At 50.1% G+C, this 17,107-nt stretch overlaps 1 protein-coding gene across 7 annotated transcripts in view; it reads left to right on the top strand.

The window, feature by feature from the left end:
• Positions 1–17,107, top strand: part of Ptk2b (protein tyrosine kinase 2 beta) — a 117,261-nt gene that overhangs the window by 80,984 nt on the left and 19,170 nt on the right. For all 7 annotated transcript variants that reach the window (XM_004848383.4, XM_013073413.3, XM_004848382.4 and 4 more), the window contains exons 3-15: positions 1,036–1,214; positions 1,744–1,831; positions 2,932–3,011; positions 11,678–11,740; positions 11,944–11,998; positions 12,391–12,531; positions 12,835–12,909; positions 13,425–13,526; positions 14,126–14,243; positions 14,750–14,789; positions 15,117–15,163; positions 15,998–16,048; positions 16,412–16,509. In XM_004848383.4, the coding sequence (XP_004848440.1) occupies positions 1,036–1,214; positions 1,744–1,831; positions 2,932–3,011; positions 11,678–11,740; positions 11,944–11,998; positions 12,391–12,531; positions 12,835–12,909; positions 13,425–13,526; positions 14,126–14,243; positions 14,750–14,789; positions 15,117–15,163; positions 15,998–16,048; positions 16,412–16,509 (1,137 nt within the window). The remainder of the gene's footprint in view (positions 1–1,035; positions 1,215–1,743; positions 1,832–2,931; positions 3,012–11,677; positions 11,741–11,943; positions 11,999–12,390; positions 12,532–12,834; positions 12,910–13,424; positions 13,527–14,125; positions 14,244–14,749; positions 14,790–15,116; positions 15,164–15,997; positions 16,049–16,411; positions 16,510–17,107) is intronic.

Raw genomic sequence — 17,107 nt, 5'->3', positions numbered from 1 at the left:
GAGGCATGTAAATAAAGAGAAAACCTAAATGATGAAGTGCTGCTCCTGTTCTGTGAGAGAGCAGCCAGGCTCTTCCACACTATTCGGCCTCCGTGATATCTGACACAGCTCTCGGTGCTGTGAGCTTTAAAGTGTTCATCCGGGAATGGTCTGCCCTCAGGAGAGGCCTTGGCTCCCCCAGGTTCTCTAGAACCACATGAGAAACCTGAGTTAAAATGGTCCCAAAGTGGTTTCAGAGCAAGGCGGGACTTTCCTGGTGTGCTACAGGCAGCTGCCCAGTTGGCCCTCCTGTTGATCCAACTGAGTCTGGGCCAGGAAGCTGTGGCATCAGGCTGTGGGCAGGTGGCCCACTTAGCCTCTGGGTGACAAGAAGGCAAGAATAAGAAAGGCGCCTTTCTTGCCAGCTCTGTTTTCTGTGACCACACATCCTGAGTGGGAACTGTGCCACTGACTCCCTTGGTGTGAGTCTTGCCTGCCCCACTGTCTCCTTAATCAGCTTTGCCTAGTGGGAATCCTGAGTCCAGTAGTCCGGGGTTCACAGTCTCAGCTTAACTCCGTGAACTATGTGATTGCATCTGTTTCTCCATCGCCATATGAGGATGGTGACACCTGTTTGCTTCCCTGTGTCACGCAAATTCAGTGGAATCACGTGCAGAGTCTCTAGCAGTGCTCAGTAATGCTAGCTAAGCCAGAAACCGTTCAGAAGGTGCGTTTTGCGTGGCAGGTGCTCAGTGATTATTAATACTTTGGAACACAATGCAGAAGTGCAGAATCTGTTTTCTTCCTCATTTCTGCTCTCCTCTCTCAGTTCCTCCATCTCCGTGTCATGTTGCCAAGTTGTTCACTCATCAGATAGAACCCCCAAGGTACCATGTCTTGCACTAAGTACTAAAGAATCAAACAAAACCTTAAAACAGAATCACAGTGGTACGTGTTTGTGTGTGCGTGAGTGCGTGCTTGCGTGCATGGGAGCACATGAGGATTCGGGGAGCTGGCAAGGGACACCCCTGAGTCACGGCCCTCTCTCCTCCATAGGAGATCATCACCTCCATCCTGCTGAGTGGGCGGATCGGGCCCAACATCCAGCTGGCTGAGTGCTATGGGCTGAGGCTAAAGCACATGAAGTCAGATGAGATCCACTGGCTGCACCCACAGATGACAGTGGGTGAGGTGCAGGACAAGTACGAGTGTCTCCATGTGGAAGCTGAGTGGAGGTAGGAATGGCGGTGATGGATGTGGGGTGCAAAGTTCCTCCTTAGAGTGCTCCCTGGCCTCAGAACCTTCTAGCAGATCTGAGAGGCATTCTAGACCCAGTCCTCCTGCACTGTCTGATGCACGTATTTTCAAGGCCTCACGTGGGCTCATAATGCGTCATCCTCACGTCAGGGTAGAAGTCTAGGAAACACTCCAGGCAGGATGCTGCTGGCACTGTGGTGAAGGGGAGGGCCAGGTGGATGGAGATGCCAGGCCGAGGGCTGGCCCCTGAACCTAAGGAAGACAGTTGACACAAGGGAGGGGAGCTGATGAATCACAGCTGGCTCTGAGCACTGCTCCTTGGCCACCTCTTGGTCATGGCCCTCCACCCAACCACAGAGAAGGGAGAAGAGGAGCTGGTGTTGAAGGGGCAGCCAAGAGTTCACGAGCAGCCCTTGCATGCTGGGAGGGGGTGCCTCTGCCTTGGAGTGTTGCTCTGCTCCCTGAGATTCCTGGCTCCTGTGTCAACCAGAGTCTATCCCATCACAGGTATGACCTTCAAATCCGCTACTTGCCAGAAGACTTCATGGAGACCCTGAAAGAAGACAGGACTACACTGCTTTATTTCTACCAACAGGTAAACGGTGCTCCCTTCCATGCCAAATCCTATCCACCCTCTCCTAGGGAGGTGGAAACACAAAGCCCACATTTTGGAGGCTCTTTCTAGGAAGATTCTATAAAAGTCATGGTCAGCAACTCCAACTTGTTTCTCTCTGAGCTGCTTAAATCCAAGTTAACTCATTCCTAATGCTCCCAGCACCGCTTGGGCTTCCATGGTGGCCAGGAGACCCAGCCAGTGCAGCAGAAAGAACAGGTTAACACATGGGCTCTGGGATCCTACATACCTGGTTTCTAGTCCAGCACTACCATTTAGGAACGCGGTGTTTCAGAACTTCACTCACCTGCATGAAGCTGTCTCTTCTTCTAGAAAATGGGATAATAATACTGTCTACTTATAAAATTGTTGTGAGGACTAAATTATATCATTGGCATTGTGCTGGTAAAGTGGATCTAGGAAAGAAAAAACTCTCAGGTTTGTAGCACTTGCCAATTCCCATGGTGTAAATTCTCCCATCATGGCCTATTTCAAGCTACCGACATGATGTCCACCAACACACAACACTTCTGAAAACGTGATACCGGGTTCTCTGAGCTGTTCCCAGCTACTTTTCACACTTCTAGATAAAATCAGCAACCGGTACAGCACCTGCATGGAGCAGAGTGAGCAAATACCCGCATCCTCTGTCTGCTCTCAGCTCCTCCTGCATCCCCTCTGGGTTTGCTAGACACCAAGCCAAATGTTTGCTGGACCCTGGGTGACGTCTATTCCTGCTCATCACCAGGGCTTTGGACACATTACTGACTCATCTCCAAATCTCAGTTTCCTTCTCTCCAAAGTGGGGGTGGGGAGGGGACTCTGGGCCCTGGCCTCATGGAGCAGGAGAATGTGTGTAAAAACTCCCCCAAACCCCACAGCCTCAGGATGCAGAGGCAGGAGCTCCATTTCCCAGGGTTCCATGGGGCAGGGGCAGTGCTGAAGCAGAGCCCAGCTCTGCTCTGCACCCCTGCTTCATGTGTGTTCATGGTGGGGTGACCGTGAGGCAAGGCTCGGGGCAAGAGAGTGCTCAGGGAATGGGGATGCAGGCATGAGTCTGACCCAGGCCTCTCTCCTGCCAGCTCCGGAATGACTACATGCAGCGCTACGCCAGCAAGGTCAGCGAGGGCATGGCCCTGCAGCTGGGCTGTCTGGAGCTCAGGTAGGTGGCCCTCAGGCCTGCCTTGGGAGTGCACTGTGCTATGGTCTTGGCTGGCCCAGACTGCTCCTATCTGGGGTGGAAGCAAGAGTGGGAATGTGACAGCCAGGGAGGGAAGAGAAGAGGCCAGCGCCGTGGGGCTCTGAGGTGCTTGTCATCTGATCACCGGAAATGAAGGGAGAGGAGGGCCAGCTCCACGGTGCCTGGTCCCCCCCCCACCTTGCCCTCCCCCTGCCTAACCTTGTCTCCATACTGTCTGTGTCTCCCATCTACCCATTTTCTCTGTTGCTGCTCAAGTGCTTTGGCTGGGTCCCAGGGCTATGGGAATGTGGGATCTCCAACTCCACTGCCCACTGCTGCATGCCAGCTCCAGCAAGCCCTCAGTGCACATGCAGGGGGATACACACATCATCCGGCAGTGCCAGCACACTCAGTGCCGGGAGGTGACAGATGCCTACACCAGTGACCGTAGTATGAGGCAGAGTAAAGTTGTGCCAGTCTGCCATGTAGAAGCCACTGACGCTGCTAGGGAGCATGCATTTGAGAGGCTCCTGGAAGGAAGAGAAAAATGTCACTTGGGAGATGACAGGGTAGGGGGAAGAGTTTACATTCCAGACCCAGGGATCCATGGAAGGAAAAGCATAAACTAGAGAATTTCAAGGGATCCACTTGGAGGGGTATGATGAGCTGACAGTGGAAGGCACCATTCTCCCAACAGCAGCCTAATGGCATCCTCACGTAAATGACAGACTTCACTAGATTGACAGTCTTAGAAATAAGGCCTTGTTCCTGGCTGTCAGGGAGCCACTGGCCTTTGGGACAGAAGAGAATGATGCAGCTACTTGTGCTGTAGCCTTGTCTTGACCAAGACAGTGCCACTCAGATTCACCATCACCTGCCTTTCCACCTCCCTCTGCTGCTGGTAGGTACCCTTATCTTATTCAGAGCAGTGATTGCAACTTCTGGTTACAAAACCCTTACCACCTGGCAACTTAATACACTGGAGACTCCCTACCCACCACCCATGGACTCTGGTCCCATGGACCTGATGAGACCTTAGAAGATGTACCTTGACCAGCCTCCTAGGTAACTTGGATGTAGTCCGCCTCCCTTGTGAGGACTTGTAGGACCATTGCCGGAGTGCAGGGCCAGGGAGAGTTCTAACCTTACCCATGACCTTCAAGTTAGCAGAGAGTAGAGCTCTGCTGTTCTTCTACGGGGCTGGGGGAAGGAGAGAGAGAATGGAAGGGAAGGTGAGGGTTCCACATTGATCTCAGCATCTGAGACTGTTATTGCTTGTGAGAAAATACATCACAGACAGTCTTTTTTTATTTCCTTAAATTCTTGTATTGGTACCTTTTAGGTATACCATACATTTACATTTATCACTGGGTGTTTGTACCTGTACATGATGTATCTTGGTTCTTATTTTTTCCCCATTTCCTGTGCTCCCTTCCTCCCCTCCACCCTTCCCTATTTACAAAGACTTTGTTTCCATTTTTTTTCTTTTCTCACAATTTTTCCTTTCCCTCCTTTCCTTTCCCCTTCCCCTCCCACCACCCCTACACCTTTGGGCCTTTTCTTCCTATTTCAAATTATCAATTATTCATTTTAATCATTTTAACCCTTTTTTACACTTTCAGTTTCTCACACTAGAGAAACTATTAGGTATTTACACATGTGTATCCTATTTATTTCACTTAAAAGTATGGCGTCAATATGCATCCATTTAGCTATAAATGTCTCTAGTTTCTCATTCTTTATGTCTGAGTAGTACTCCATTTTATAAAAAACCCACATCTTCTTTATCCAGTTTCCAGTTGACGGGCACTTGGGCTGTTTCCAAGCTTTAGCTATTACAAACTGTGCTGATATGAACATGGGTGCACATATATCACTGTGGTATGATTCTTTTAATTCTTTGGGGAAGATCCCCAGCAGGGGAATAGCTGGGTCAAATGGGATTTCCAGTCCTAGTTCTCTGAGGTATCTCCATACTGATTTCCACAGTGCTTGCACCAGTTTGCACTCCCACCAACAATGAAGAAGGGTTCCTCTTTCCCCACAGCCCCGCCAGCATTTGTTATTGGTTGATTTCTTGATAGCAGCCATTCTTTGTGGGGTGAGGTGGAATCTCAGTGTTGTTTTCATCTGCTTCTCTCGACTAACCAGTGATGTTGAATATTTTTTCATATATTTATTTGCTGCTTTTACTTCTTTGTCTGAGAAATGTCTGTTCATTTCAGATGCCCATTTTTGAATTGGGTCTTTGAATTTGGGGGGTCTGATTTTTTTCAGTTCTTTATATATCCTAGATAGTAGTCCTTTGTCTGAGGTACAGCTGCTAAAAATTTTTTCCCAATTGTAGGTTGTTTCTTAGCTCTGTTGGTGGTTTCTCTTGCAGTGCAGAAGCTTTTTAGTAAGATGAGACCCCAGTTGTTTATTCTTTGTGCTAGCTTCTGCATCACAGACTGTCTTGAGGGCTGCTTATTGCCTTACGCTTGGAGTCATCTCTGTCTCAACAAGCAGGGAGCACTAGGTCCTTGATGCAGCCGTCTAAAAGTCAGCTTGCCTCCTGGCCCTGTGGTGGTCTCAGAGCTCAGTGCTGGGTCCAGGGGCAGCCTCTAAAGTTTAGTTTATCACACATGCCCTTGTCTGCCTCCCAAGACTACTGTAGCCTACAACCTACAGCCTCCCCTCTGCAATCAGATGATTCTAAGACACCTCTCTTTACCTCTGTGTTTGTGGATTTGATACTGAGGACTGTGGTCTCAGACTTTGGGACTCCACTAAGCCACCTGTCATGCATAGGTAAGATAGCAGGACAGAGAAAACCCATTAGCATTCTATTTCACATGCCTACACCCTTCAGTCATCCTCAACCTGTTACTGGTCATGGCTTAAGAGCCAGGCCCTGTGCTACAGGCTGGGGAGCCAGTGGACATCCTGCGTGGCTCTCCCACACGGTCTTGTCAGGAGTGTGCTTTCTAATCAACCCCAGACTGCTGAAAATGGTACGCTGCTCCCCATCTCCTGAGCCTGAGAAAGAGTTGGATAGGCGTCCTGTGCTGATAGCACAGGCTGTGCACAACACCTGCTTTGTAAACCTAATAGAAGATCTTCAGGCTTAATAATTTTCAAGTGAAAAAGGCAGAATACAAAGCTATCCATGATGGCATGAGGATGGGCTATTTTTAATTTGTTACAACTATTTCTATACATTTTGTGTGTGTGTGTGGAAAATCAGGCCATAGGCAGAAGCTTCAGGGCTCTAGCTCTTTCCTGAAAATCATGGACAATAGTCCCTTGTCCTTGCTACCTCATGATTGTATAACCTGCCTACAGACACATGACATCACTGGGGAAACAGGATGCATTCCTTCCTGGCTTAAAAAAAACATATGCTGTGTGCACAAGACAGATTCAAGGTGGGAATCACCAGTGGGCTCGATTCCTGTCGAGGAGGAGGGTGAAGGGCAAAGGGTCCCCAGTGGGGCTGCCCAAGGTGCAGTCAGGTCTTCCGTTTACTGTGTTCCTCTGGGCAAGCCACTTAGCCCCCCGTGCCTTGGAACTTTCACCTGGGAAATGGGACAGCAATAATGACAACACTCTGCAGGGCTGTGGTGGGGAAGAACTGGGCTATGGTATTTAAGGGATGTAGAACAACAACAGGAAAAAAAAGGCTTCAGTAATTTTTTTTATTTAGCTCATATTTCTCTGTGCCCTTATTTATTGACTTACTTATTTTTTATGTTTTTTCTCTATTATTACTTGTTTGCAATAAATAAAGATTATATTAGGGAGTAGGTACATGTACTAACATATCTTAATTCTTTTTATTCCCATTCCCCTCTCCTCCCTCTATCTCTAGATCCCTTTCCTATTTGCAAAAGGTCTGTCTCCCTGTTTCCTATTGTCTAGATTTTTAGTGGAGAGCCAGAGATTTAGCTCAGTGGCACCATCCCTGCCTCTGGAGCGCCAGGTCCTGAGTTCTATCCCCAGTACCGAAAAAAAAAAAATATATATATATATATATATATGTGTGTGTGTATATATATATGTGTATATATATATATGTGTATGTGTATATATATATATATAATGATGAAATTGTTGTAGATTCACAGGAGAATTGAGCAGAAGTGCAAAGATGTCTCATTTATCTCCCACCCACCTATGCGCACAGCGCCTCGATTGTCAACACACCCCACTGTGGCTGATGAAACTACGCATGCGTCAGATTACATTCGGGTTCACTGTATGACAATTCATGTATCCACATTATAGTATCGTACCAAATAGTTTCACGGCCTTAAAAATCCTCCTTGTGGGGCCAGGGATTTAGTTCAGTGGTTCCGGTGCCTGCCTCACAAGCGCAAGGTCCCGAGTTTGATCCCCGGTACCAATAGAAAAAAAAAAAATCCTCCTTCTGGGCTGGGGATATAGCTCAGTGATAGAGAACTTGCCCTAATGCATGAGGCCCTGGATTTAATCCACAGCACTGCAAACCATCATCATCATCATCATCATCATCTTCATCTTCATCATCATCTCTGTATTCCTCTCTCCCTCCTCCCTAGTCCTGGCAATCACTGGTCCTCTTACTGCCACCATACTTTGACCTTTTCCAGAATGTCTTACAGTTGGAATGATGCCTAATTAATTTTTTATTGATTTATTCAGCATGCTTATAAATTCTAGATATATTGATTTCTTTAAATACCCCACTATGTATAAGGTAAAATTTAAAATTCATAACAAATATGCTAGAAATTAGTGCCTATCTAGCAATCAAATAACTTGTCCTCCTTGACCTCAGCCAGCCGGTGCCATTGTCCACCCCCGGCAGAGTCTCAGAATGCGCTGACCGAAAACTCACAGTGAATGTGTAACCAGAGATTTATTAAGTAGTAACTGATAATAGGTAAGGATTAGCAGAGAAAGAACAGCCTTGCTTTACTTCGAAAAACATTTGGGCTTGGAGCTAATTTACAAATGTTGGTAACGAGTTTCTATTTTTAATCACTGTTTAGAAGAAAAACGCAGCCAACTGGGTTTTTGCAGAGCTGTGTCTTTGTTTCCTGCGTCCTTACCAGGGTTCTCAGTGGGGATTGCTCCAGCCAGGGCCTTGGTGGCTCCCAAGTGGAGGCTTGGGCTTGCAGGACCATTGAGCACGAGGGGCGCTCCCAGCGGGGCAACCTCGCCCGGGGCTGGCGCCTGGAGGGGTTGGATGTCCGGATCACTGGTTCATAGCAGCGACCTGAGTGTCATCACGGTAGACTGCTACTCACTCTCTGGAGAGAGCAGGGCTGGAGAAGGGGCTGGGTGGGGACAGAGGAGTGAGCTAAGCAGGCCACGCAGGCGACTGGGCTGGCCAGGGTGTGTTAGAGAGCTTCCTGCTTGCGGTACATTTTTTCCTTCTACCTCCTTGGTTATTCTAAAATTGCTATTATTTTTCACACGTCTTACTTTTGAAGTATTAATTCCAAAACTCTTTTAGCTTCTATTTAGCTACCCTCATTTTTTTTTTCAAATTTACTGTTTAAATACCCAAGTCTCCAAAATTCTTCTACTGCAGATCTCAAAGTCCGTTCATCCATTCATGCATTCACCCAACAACAGACTTTGACCAGGAGTGACTTTAAGATCCACGCTCTGGAAAGCAGAGCTCAATGCATCCTGCCTGAAATACTCTCCTCATTCCCCTCTTCAGCCTAGTAAAGTCTTCTTTTTTTACATTTTATTTTTGACCAAGACATGGTAATTGTACATATTTATAGACATCTATTATTTCTTGGTGGTGAGAACATTAAAAATTCTCTCCTAGCTTTTTGAACTATGTGCATTATTCATGGATTTTTTTTTTTTTTTTTTTTTGGTATCGAACTTCAGTCCTTGCACTTGCGGGGCAGGTGCCGGAACCACTGAGCTAAATCCTCAGCCCTGTGAAGTATGTGCATTATTGTTAGCTCTTCCCCCTACTCTGTGGAGGAACAACAAAGCTTATTCCCATTCTCCGGCTCTATCATTGCACCTGGGGTCAGGAGGTAAGGAGAGGTTGGTAAATAACTCTCTTTCCTCTCCTGGCGGCACCCCCCCCCCCGCCCCCCGCCACACACCAGGCCATCTACTGGGTGATGCTTAGGTCATGCTTAGGTAGGTCCCGGAACAATCCCCTTGCTTGAGTTGTGCTTTCAAGTTGCAACAAGAGGGGGAAAACATTGAAATTGCCTTCTTATTTTTTGTTAAATCAACACTGAGAATATTGGTTTTCTTTTAATTGGTAGTTTTTCAAAATTTTTATTTTAAGGAGTAAATCTCTGTTTTATGGGAAAAATTTTCATTCAATAGATTATTCATGAAATTAGGCCTTCTATCCACACCCTGACAGCCCGGATAACCAAACCCCGAAGTACACTAAAGGGAAAATCCAGAGTTCTGCTCTGCCCTTGCCATATTCTTTATTTCATTTCCTGATTTCCTTCTAGCTCTATGTAATTTAACATATTTTAAAACTTTCTATACCTTCACCTTTACTTGGAAGAAGAAAAGATAGAAATATTTTTCAGTAGTGTAAAACAAAATAGGATTCAGTAGTAGTTACTGAGCCATCATAAGCCATGTTATGGCCTCTTAATCCTCATTCAAATGTACTCATCCATGATTGTGTAAGAAAAATTCATGTAGGAGATGTTTTATCTTCTGCTTCCCTTCCATTCCAGTCTCTGGTATGTAGGACAGATTCAGCCTGCCCTAGATGTAAAAGGGCCTGTGCTGCTCTCACTGTGTCTCCATTCTTTTTATTCTTTCTGTTATTTTGCATCACCTTTGAAGTAATTGAGGGTGATGCACTGGTGGTGCTGGTGGTGGTGGTGGTGGTGGGGTGTGTATGTGTGTGTGTGTTTGTGTGTGTGTGTATAAGTTGGAGGCTGGAAGATGAGGGCAGAACAATACAAGAAGGTCATAATAAAGATACTTTTCTTTCAAACATATGACATCTAAGGAAGGAATTAAACTCAGTCCCCAAAGCTCCAGGGGAGCAGGAAGTGGAAGGAGCAGCAAAGAAGAACATTCATCCAAGCACGTGGGTAGCAGTGGATCAGGGGAGCTAGGCAGGAAGGGAAGCTCAATTTACACTGCTGTGCTTAGACTCACTTACTGCCTTGAATTATCTTCAGGTAAAACATAATACTTGTCCAATGTGGAATATGAGGAACATGTAGGAAGGGGCAGGGGAACCTCCTAAAATGACCTGGAATGCAGTTAACCAGGAATAGCCCATTAACACAGTAGCTGCATTCTGATTTTCCCCAATGTATTTATTTTTCTAAATTGAGATCCTTATTTGTTGAGAGATAACTACTCATATTGCTTGACAATATATTAAAAGACAACATTCACTGAAAAATCTTAAGGTCATAACATTCCATGTTTTATGATTTTTATTTGGGGGTTTCTGCCTTGGTTTCATGCTTTAAATGTTCTTTTTGACCCTGGAAATGTTTGGAAATATTTCTCTAGCTTCTTTTTAGTTTTGAAATGGTTTTATTGTTTGTATTTATCCTTTCATCCATTGGGAATAAATATTCTAGATGTACAGTGTGGGGTGTGGAGCTACCCTTTTATTTCCTGAACACAATGAACTGTCTAAATTCATTGCTTTTGAATCGCAAGCTTTTTTCCTCTTTGCTTGTAGTCTTAGTAGCATAAAACCGTTTCTAGATGTCTGTGGAACACCTGGATTAAAGAAACACTGGGTAACTCTAATGTAGGATCAAGAGCAGGACAATGTCTGCAACAGTCAACAAAATTGCTAGAAACAGTGGTCCTGACAGGGAAGAGAGCACACATGGGTACACTGTCTCTTCGGTGTCCACTTAAGCCACCATTGCTACAAATAAATAATACAGTGATGTATCCTTTAACAATGGAGATACATTCTGTAAAATGTGTCACAGGGTGATTTCATTGTGTGAACATCATAGTGTGTATTTATACAAATAAAACACTTACGGTGACACCAGAGGTGATATAATCTCATGGGATCACTATTATATGTGCAGTCTGTTGTTGACCAGAAATATCATTATGTGGCATCTGACAGTATATAAAAATCTTTCTCAACACATACATTTTTAGGAAAAGTGGAACTTAAAGAATATGTATAAAAATATTAATAGATATCACTTCTAGTGATAGGATTATGGACTCTTCTTTTTCTGTTCTGTAGATTTTAAAGTTCTTATATGCACATCTAAGGATTATTTAGATGAGCACATAAACATACACACATAACATTTCAGAGACAAAATATAAATGAAAAGGAAATCACTAAGAGACACAGGACCAGAAGGAGGAGCTCGTGCTCCAGCCCTGTGTCTTCTGAGACCACAGAGCCGCCATCCTTGTTCTCAGTCAGCCTACTGAGCAGTCGGGGCTGGGTCTCCCTGAGCACCAAGCTGGTATCTTTTTAAGAACGAAATTTGTGAAATTTCTTTTTCCTCACAGTTTTCTAACTACCAATTTGGGCTCCTCCAGCTTTTTCGCTTTCTGTGATTCCCACAATTGGCCGGGGAAGGAAGTTTCTAGACCAACTCCAGGGCCCTGAGGGCAAGGCTCAGTCTCAGCCATCAGCCCACCCGCCATGCTTTCTCTTTCTGTCTCTCCAGGCGGTTCTTCAAGGACATGCCCCACAACGCCCTTGACAAGAAGTCCAACTTCGAGCTCTTGGAGTAAGTCCGAGGACTGGCAGGCCCCTGCTCTTCTCCCTTCCTGCTAGCCCCGATTTTTCTACACCCTCTCTCCCACTCACCCCCAGAGCAGGGCCCGCAGCCTCGTGTCCCTGGCCCCCAAGCCCCCTCATCTCCTCCTGATTGGCATGAAGTCCGGCTGAGGGAGAGATGAGTCAAATGTGTTTCTGTTTCCCTTCTTTCAGAAAAGAAGTAGGGCTGGACCTGTTTTTCCCCAAGCAGATGCAGGAGAACCTAAAGGTGAGCAAACCAGAGGCCGGGGTTTCCCGAAAGTGCCCTTCATGCAGGTCCGTGGGGCTAGAGCTGAAAAGATCCGGCTGGGGCCTCGAAGAGCAGCCTGTGTATCTGCGCTGCTAAATGCACCCTGCGGAGCACGTCCGCGGCTGAAATCAGGAGGGGATGCCCTTGGCTCCGGGCCGGGCCGGGAGTCCAGTTCACTTCCTGGCCTGCCTGGTCGCCTCACGGGCTGGGAGACCCGGGCACGTGGTAGGGAACAGGTCAGGGCCTCTGTCCCGGAGGGGTGTTGGGGATCACCCTCCAGCGGAGGCAGTCTTTCGGTCTTTCGGAGAGGCCTAAGGGAAGGAGCGGGCGCAGAGGAGCCGGCCTGGCTCAGCACCGCCCGCCTCCCGCAGCCCAAGCAGTTCCGGAAAATGATTCAGCAGACCTTCCAGCAGTACGCCTCGCTGCGGGAGGAGGAGTGCGTCATGAAGTTCTTCAACACCCTGGCCGGCTTCGCCAACATCGACCAGGAGACCTTCCGCTGTGAACTCATTGTAATCTCGCGCTCCCCTCACCCTGCGCCCGGACGGGACCTGTTGGGGACTGGGCGGGTTCTTGCTCCCTGTAGGTGCTCGGCAACAAGGATTTTTGAACCGCCCTCCAGTGGGAATCACGCTGGCTCTGATTGGGGTGGGCGGAGCGGGCAAGGGCGGGGAGGGAGGAGGTGCAGGAGAAGGGTTTAGGGTGGGAGGAGGCGGAGCGGTCCTTGTCTGGCTCTGTTAGCTTTTCTTCCGGTTCCTGAATGTGAGGTGAGTTAGAACCAGGGACAACAAGCAGTGCCCTCTCCTTTATTCCAGCAAGGATGGAACATTACCGTGGACCTGGTCATTGGCCCTAAAGGCATCCGCCAGCTGACAAGCCAAGATGCAAAGGTGGGGAGGGCCAGAGGGGAGGCCCCGCCTCACCCAGCCCCCAGCCCTTCTGGCAGTCTTCCCCCTTTCTGCCTCCCACCCCCCATGCTGACAGCAGGACCGCAGAGCCCCTAGAAGACCACCCTCCCCTTGGTACAAGCTCTGCAGAGCAAGGGTGGGGGTAACAGGGCAGAGCACACGGCCTTCACTTTCCTGGGACTTTGCTCTGCACATGGGGGAGGCAGGTGGGAGGTGGGGAGAAGATGCATTGGCATTCTTCCAGCTCCCAGAGGAGAGGTGCCTGGCGAGCTAGTGACTCCCTGGAATCTGGGTCCTGGGCCCAGGCCTGAGTTTGTAGCCAACTTGGCATATGACCTGGGGCGAGCCCCGGTTTCCTCCTCTGCAAAGTGAGGGCTTGGATCAGTCGGTCTTTCCAGCTTTGCCTCCCAGAGAGACTCCCAGCCCCTCCTGTCCCTCTGCATGGCCAGGCCCCGTGGTGGGACGGCCCAGTGAGCCCCTTTCTTCCTCGCCCACAGCCCACCTGCCTGGCCGAGTTCAAGCAGATCAAGTCCATCAGGTGCCTCCCGCTGGAGGAGGGCCAGGCGGTGCTGCAGCTGGGCATCGAGGGCGCCCCCCAGGTAAGCATCAGGGTGCCGGCCCAAGGTGGGCATCACTGCAGGCTGGACATGGAGGGGCCGGAGCAGGCAGGGGGCCAGGGATTCCCTGGCTTTGGGAATTTTACAAAGAAAACTGTATCCAGTACCCGAACAAGGTACCAGGATAAGGATCAGTTATGAGGACATTCAGGAGACATTAATTCTTTTTACCTGAATGTCAGGAAAGAAGTTGGGAAAGCTATAGGGCAGATCAAAGTGACCTGAAATCAGGTACAAATCAGAGGCCCAACATTCGCCAAATGACCAATGAGGCACAAATCAAGAGGGCAGACTTTCGTCTCTGTCTTTTCACCAGTCTGTCCCTGTCCCTCCCTCTCACTTTCCGTCCTGGGTTTCTGCCTTTACACCTTGATCCCAGGAAGGTACGGGGCATGGAGTTCTCCAGCACAGCTGAATGAGGCCAGGTGATCCGTGGGAGGGCTCCCCCTGGTGGTGACAGGGGCTGCAAGCCGAGTGGAGGAGAGGTGTGGGGGACCTGGGCCTGAGTGTGGAGGCCTCTTTGCCAGCCCTGTGGGTACCGTCCAGCCAAGACTCACTTCCAGCTGGTTTCTTCTCCGCAGTCTCTGTCCATCAAAACGTCCTCCCTGGCAGAGGCCGAGAACATGGCTGACCTCATAGATGGTTACTGCCGGCTGCAGGGGGAGCATAAAGGCTCGCTCATCCTTCATCCCAAGAAAGGTGGGTGTCCCCTTCCAGGCAGGGTGGCCCAGCGGCAGCACAGCTGGGTCACACCGGCCGAGCAGAGCAGAGCAGCTTTGCTGTTGGCCTGGGAGCCAGTGCAGAGGCTTGAAGAGTGTGGGCAGCGGTGGTCGCACTGCCCGCTGGTGCTTCCTGTGGGCCCTCCCTGGGGCGTCAGCTCAGGCCTGGCCCTGGCTGGTCACCTCTGGTCCTGAGATGCACAGGTACTGCTTCAGGAGCAGCCGTGTTTGCAGCCCCTCTAGGCCGTGGCTGGTCCTTCCTGTGTGTGGCTGTATGGGGTTGGGGCCAGAGCGCAGGTCTGGCCTGAAGCAGGTGGTGCCCCGGGGTGGGGCCTCAGGATTCCTCTTTGCAGAACTGTCACCCTGGTGCTGACTGGGGAGCAGCAACAGCAGGGAGGGGAGCCTTGTAGGAGGAGTGAGAGGGCCAGCGTCCATCCAGGCCCCCTGTCCCTGGCTCCAACCTTCCCCACCCCTCTCTGTCCCCAGAGGGCGAGAAGCGGAACAGCCTGCCAAGGATCCCCATGCTGTGAGTACCTCAGGGAGGCCAGGGCTCAGCCTGTGTCCTTGGGGAGGAGGAGGAGCACTCAGGGCCTGCCACACTGCCCCAATTCTGGGAGAACACTGCCATCTCGGCGTCTCACAGGGCCTCTGTCCCCCAGTACGCACTGGCAGGCGTGTTTCCTGTGCCACCTGGCACCACACTGTGGGGGGAGGGGTCACTGCTCTCAGCTTGTCACCAGCCAGGCCGGCCACTTCTGCAGTGGCACGGTGGGCCAGGGGTGCCAGAGCTGCCTGGGGGAGCCATGCCCAGTTCTGAGTTCACCTGGCTCCTCCCTCTGCCCTCTTCCCACAGAAACCTGGAGGCTTGGCGGTCCCACTGCTCAGAAAGTTGCAGCGTAGGTGAGCCTGCCGGCCACCCTCTGCCTGCTGGTGCTCGGCCTCCCTCCTCCTCACCCCTCCTGCCTGTCGCAGTGATTTACGGGCAGGCCCTCCGAGTACAGAAGCTGTCACTCCTCAATGAATGCTTTAAACAATCATTCATGGTAACGGTCGATCGGGTGCATAGCGGGTGGCTAGGACATGACATGGTGTTTGTTTTAGCTCAGATGGCCCCAAGCAAAATGCCACAAAATGCGGGGTGGCTTGAAAGCCAACATATATTTCTGTGCTCGTGGCTGCAAGTCCAAGATGAAGGTGCCACAAGATTCTGAGTCTGCTGACGACCTGTTCCCAGTTTGCAGATGGCTGTCTGCTCATTGTGTGTTCATGTTGCAGAGAGAGCTCTGGTCTCTTCTCTCCCCTCCCCTCCCTCACCTTTCTCTCTCTTCCTCTTAGAAGGACACACTATTCCTGTAGTGGGGCCCCCACCCTCATAACCTCATCCAGCCCAGTCACTCCCAAAGGGCCCACATCCTAAAGCCATCACGTTATGGTTTAGAGTTTCAACATGAGTTTGGGGAAGACACAAACATCTAGTTCATGATGGTACCAAAAGTAACAAGAGATTAACCAAGTTGCCCTAAATAACCCAACTGGGAAACAGCAAGCAGGGACTCAAGCTGAGGTGCTCTGGGCTCTGTGGTTGACACAAAGCCTGGGACAGGACTCTGGGAGTCACCTGGCTTCTCCCCTGTCGCCACCCCTTGGCTGTGTTGGCCTCCAGCTCTCTTGGTTCCTGGCCCTGCCCAATGAGGGCACCTTGCCCATGGTCTGGGCCTCTTCCTGTCTTTCCAGAGTCGGACATCTATGCAGAGATTCCAGACGAAACCCTGCGGAGGCCAGGAGGTAGGTCCTCAACCCTACCACAGTGACCACAGTCAGGGCCCTGGGAGGTGACATGGTGGGACTTTCGGGGAATATTCTGTCCTTCCTCCATTTTCCCTGTGTGCTCAGACAGGCAAAGCTGAGATGCTTTATTGGACAGCTGAGATGTACCTTTGGGTCTTGCATGGGGCCCTCTGGCTGCCTGGAGTTTCTGGGACCCAGGCCACGGGGAGATGGCCCTTCCGTGGGTTGGAGACATTGGAACGTTCTCAGCCCAGGTCCTGGATCTCGGCCCAGGGCCTGCTGGAGGTCTGGGGGAGCCCAGTTAGATCCCACAGGGGATGCCTGCCCATCTCTACCCAGGCACTCTGTTTCTTTGTGCAGGTCCACAGTATGGCGTCGCCCGCGAAGACGTGGTTCTCAATCATATTCTTGGTGAAGGCTTCTTTGGGGAGGTCTACGATGGGATGTACACGAATCACGTGAGTCCTGGACTCTTCCCCAGGGGCTCTGAGCCAGTTGGAGGTGGCAGCTGCCCACACAGCCTGGGGATGTTAATGAAACACCCAGGGAGGGGTGGGGTTAAAGGACACTCCTGAGAAGGGTGGCCAAGTACGGGGGAGTGAAGTAGAGGCAGAACCTGGGGAAGGGTCACCAAGGCTGGGTGGGAGGATCTGGAAGAGGATGCACTCCTGGAAGAGGAAGGGCAGGGTGCAGCTAGCTGGCTCACTTGATTCCCAGCCACGGAAGGGCCGACTAGCTTTGCCGCTGAGGTCCTGCCTCCAGCAGGCTGGAGAAAGCAGGTGAAGGAAAAGGGGCCACGATATAAAACAGCACTAAAGAGGGAGAAAAGGGCCTGGGCCGTGTCTGATGGGGCCCCCCCTTTGCCCAGCAAGCTTGGGCAGATCACATGGCTCCTGGGCACAGCATCCTCTTCCGACTGCCTTTCCCAGGTCTAACAGAGCCCGATCAAGCAGAAAGAGACAGAAAAGGAGAGAAAGAGAAAAGGGGAGAGAAGGGGGTGACGACGTTTCAGGGTGAGGCAGGTCAGCTGCTTTCCCGAGGCTGGGCCTCCTCTGT

Source organism: Heterocephalus glaber, unplaced genomic scaffold (genome assembly GCF_053883595.1).
Source record: "Heterocephalus glaber isolate CG9 unplaced genomic scaffold, H.glaber_assembly_v1.0 deba00001460, whole genome shotgun sequence".
NCBI classification, from domain to species: Eukaryota; Metazoa; Chordata; class Mammalia; order Rodentia; family Bathyergidae; genus Heterocephalus; species Heterocephalus glaber.
This window is presented reverse-complemented; position numbering and strand designations above follow the sequence as displayed.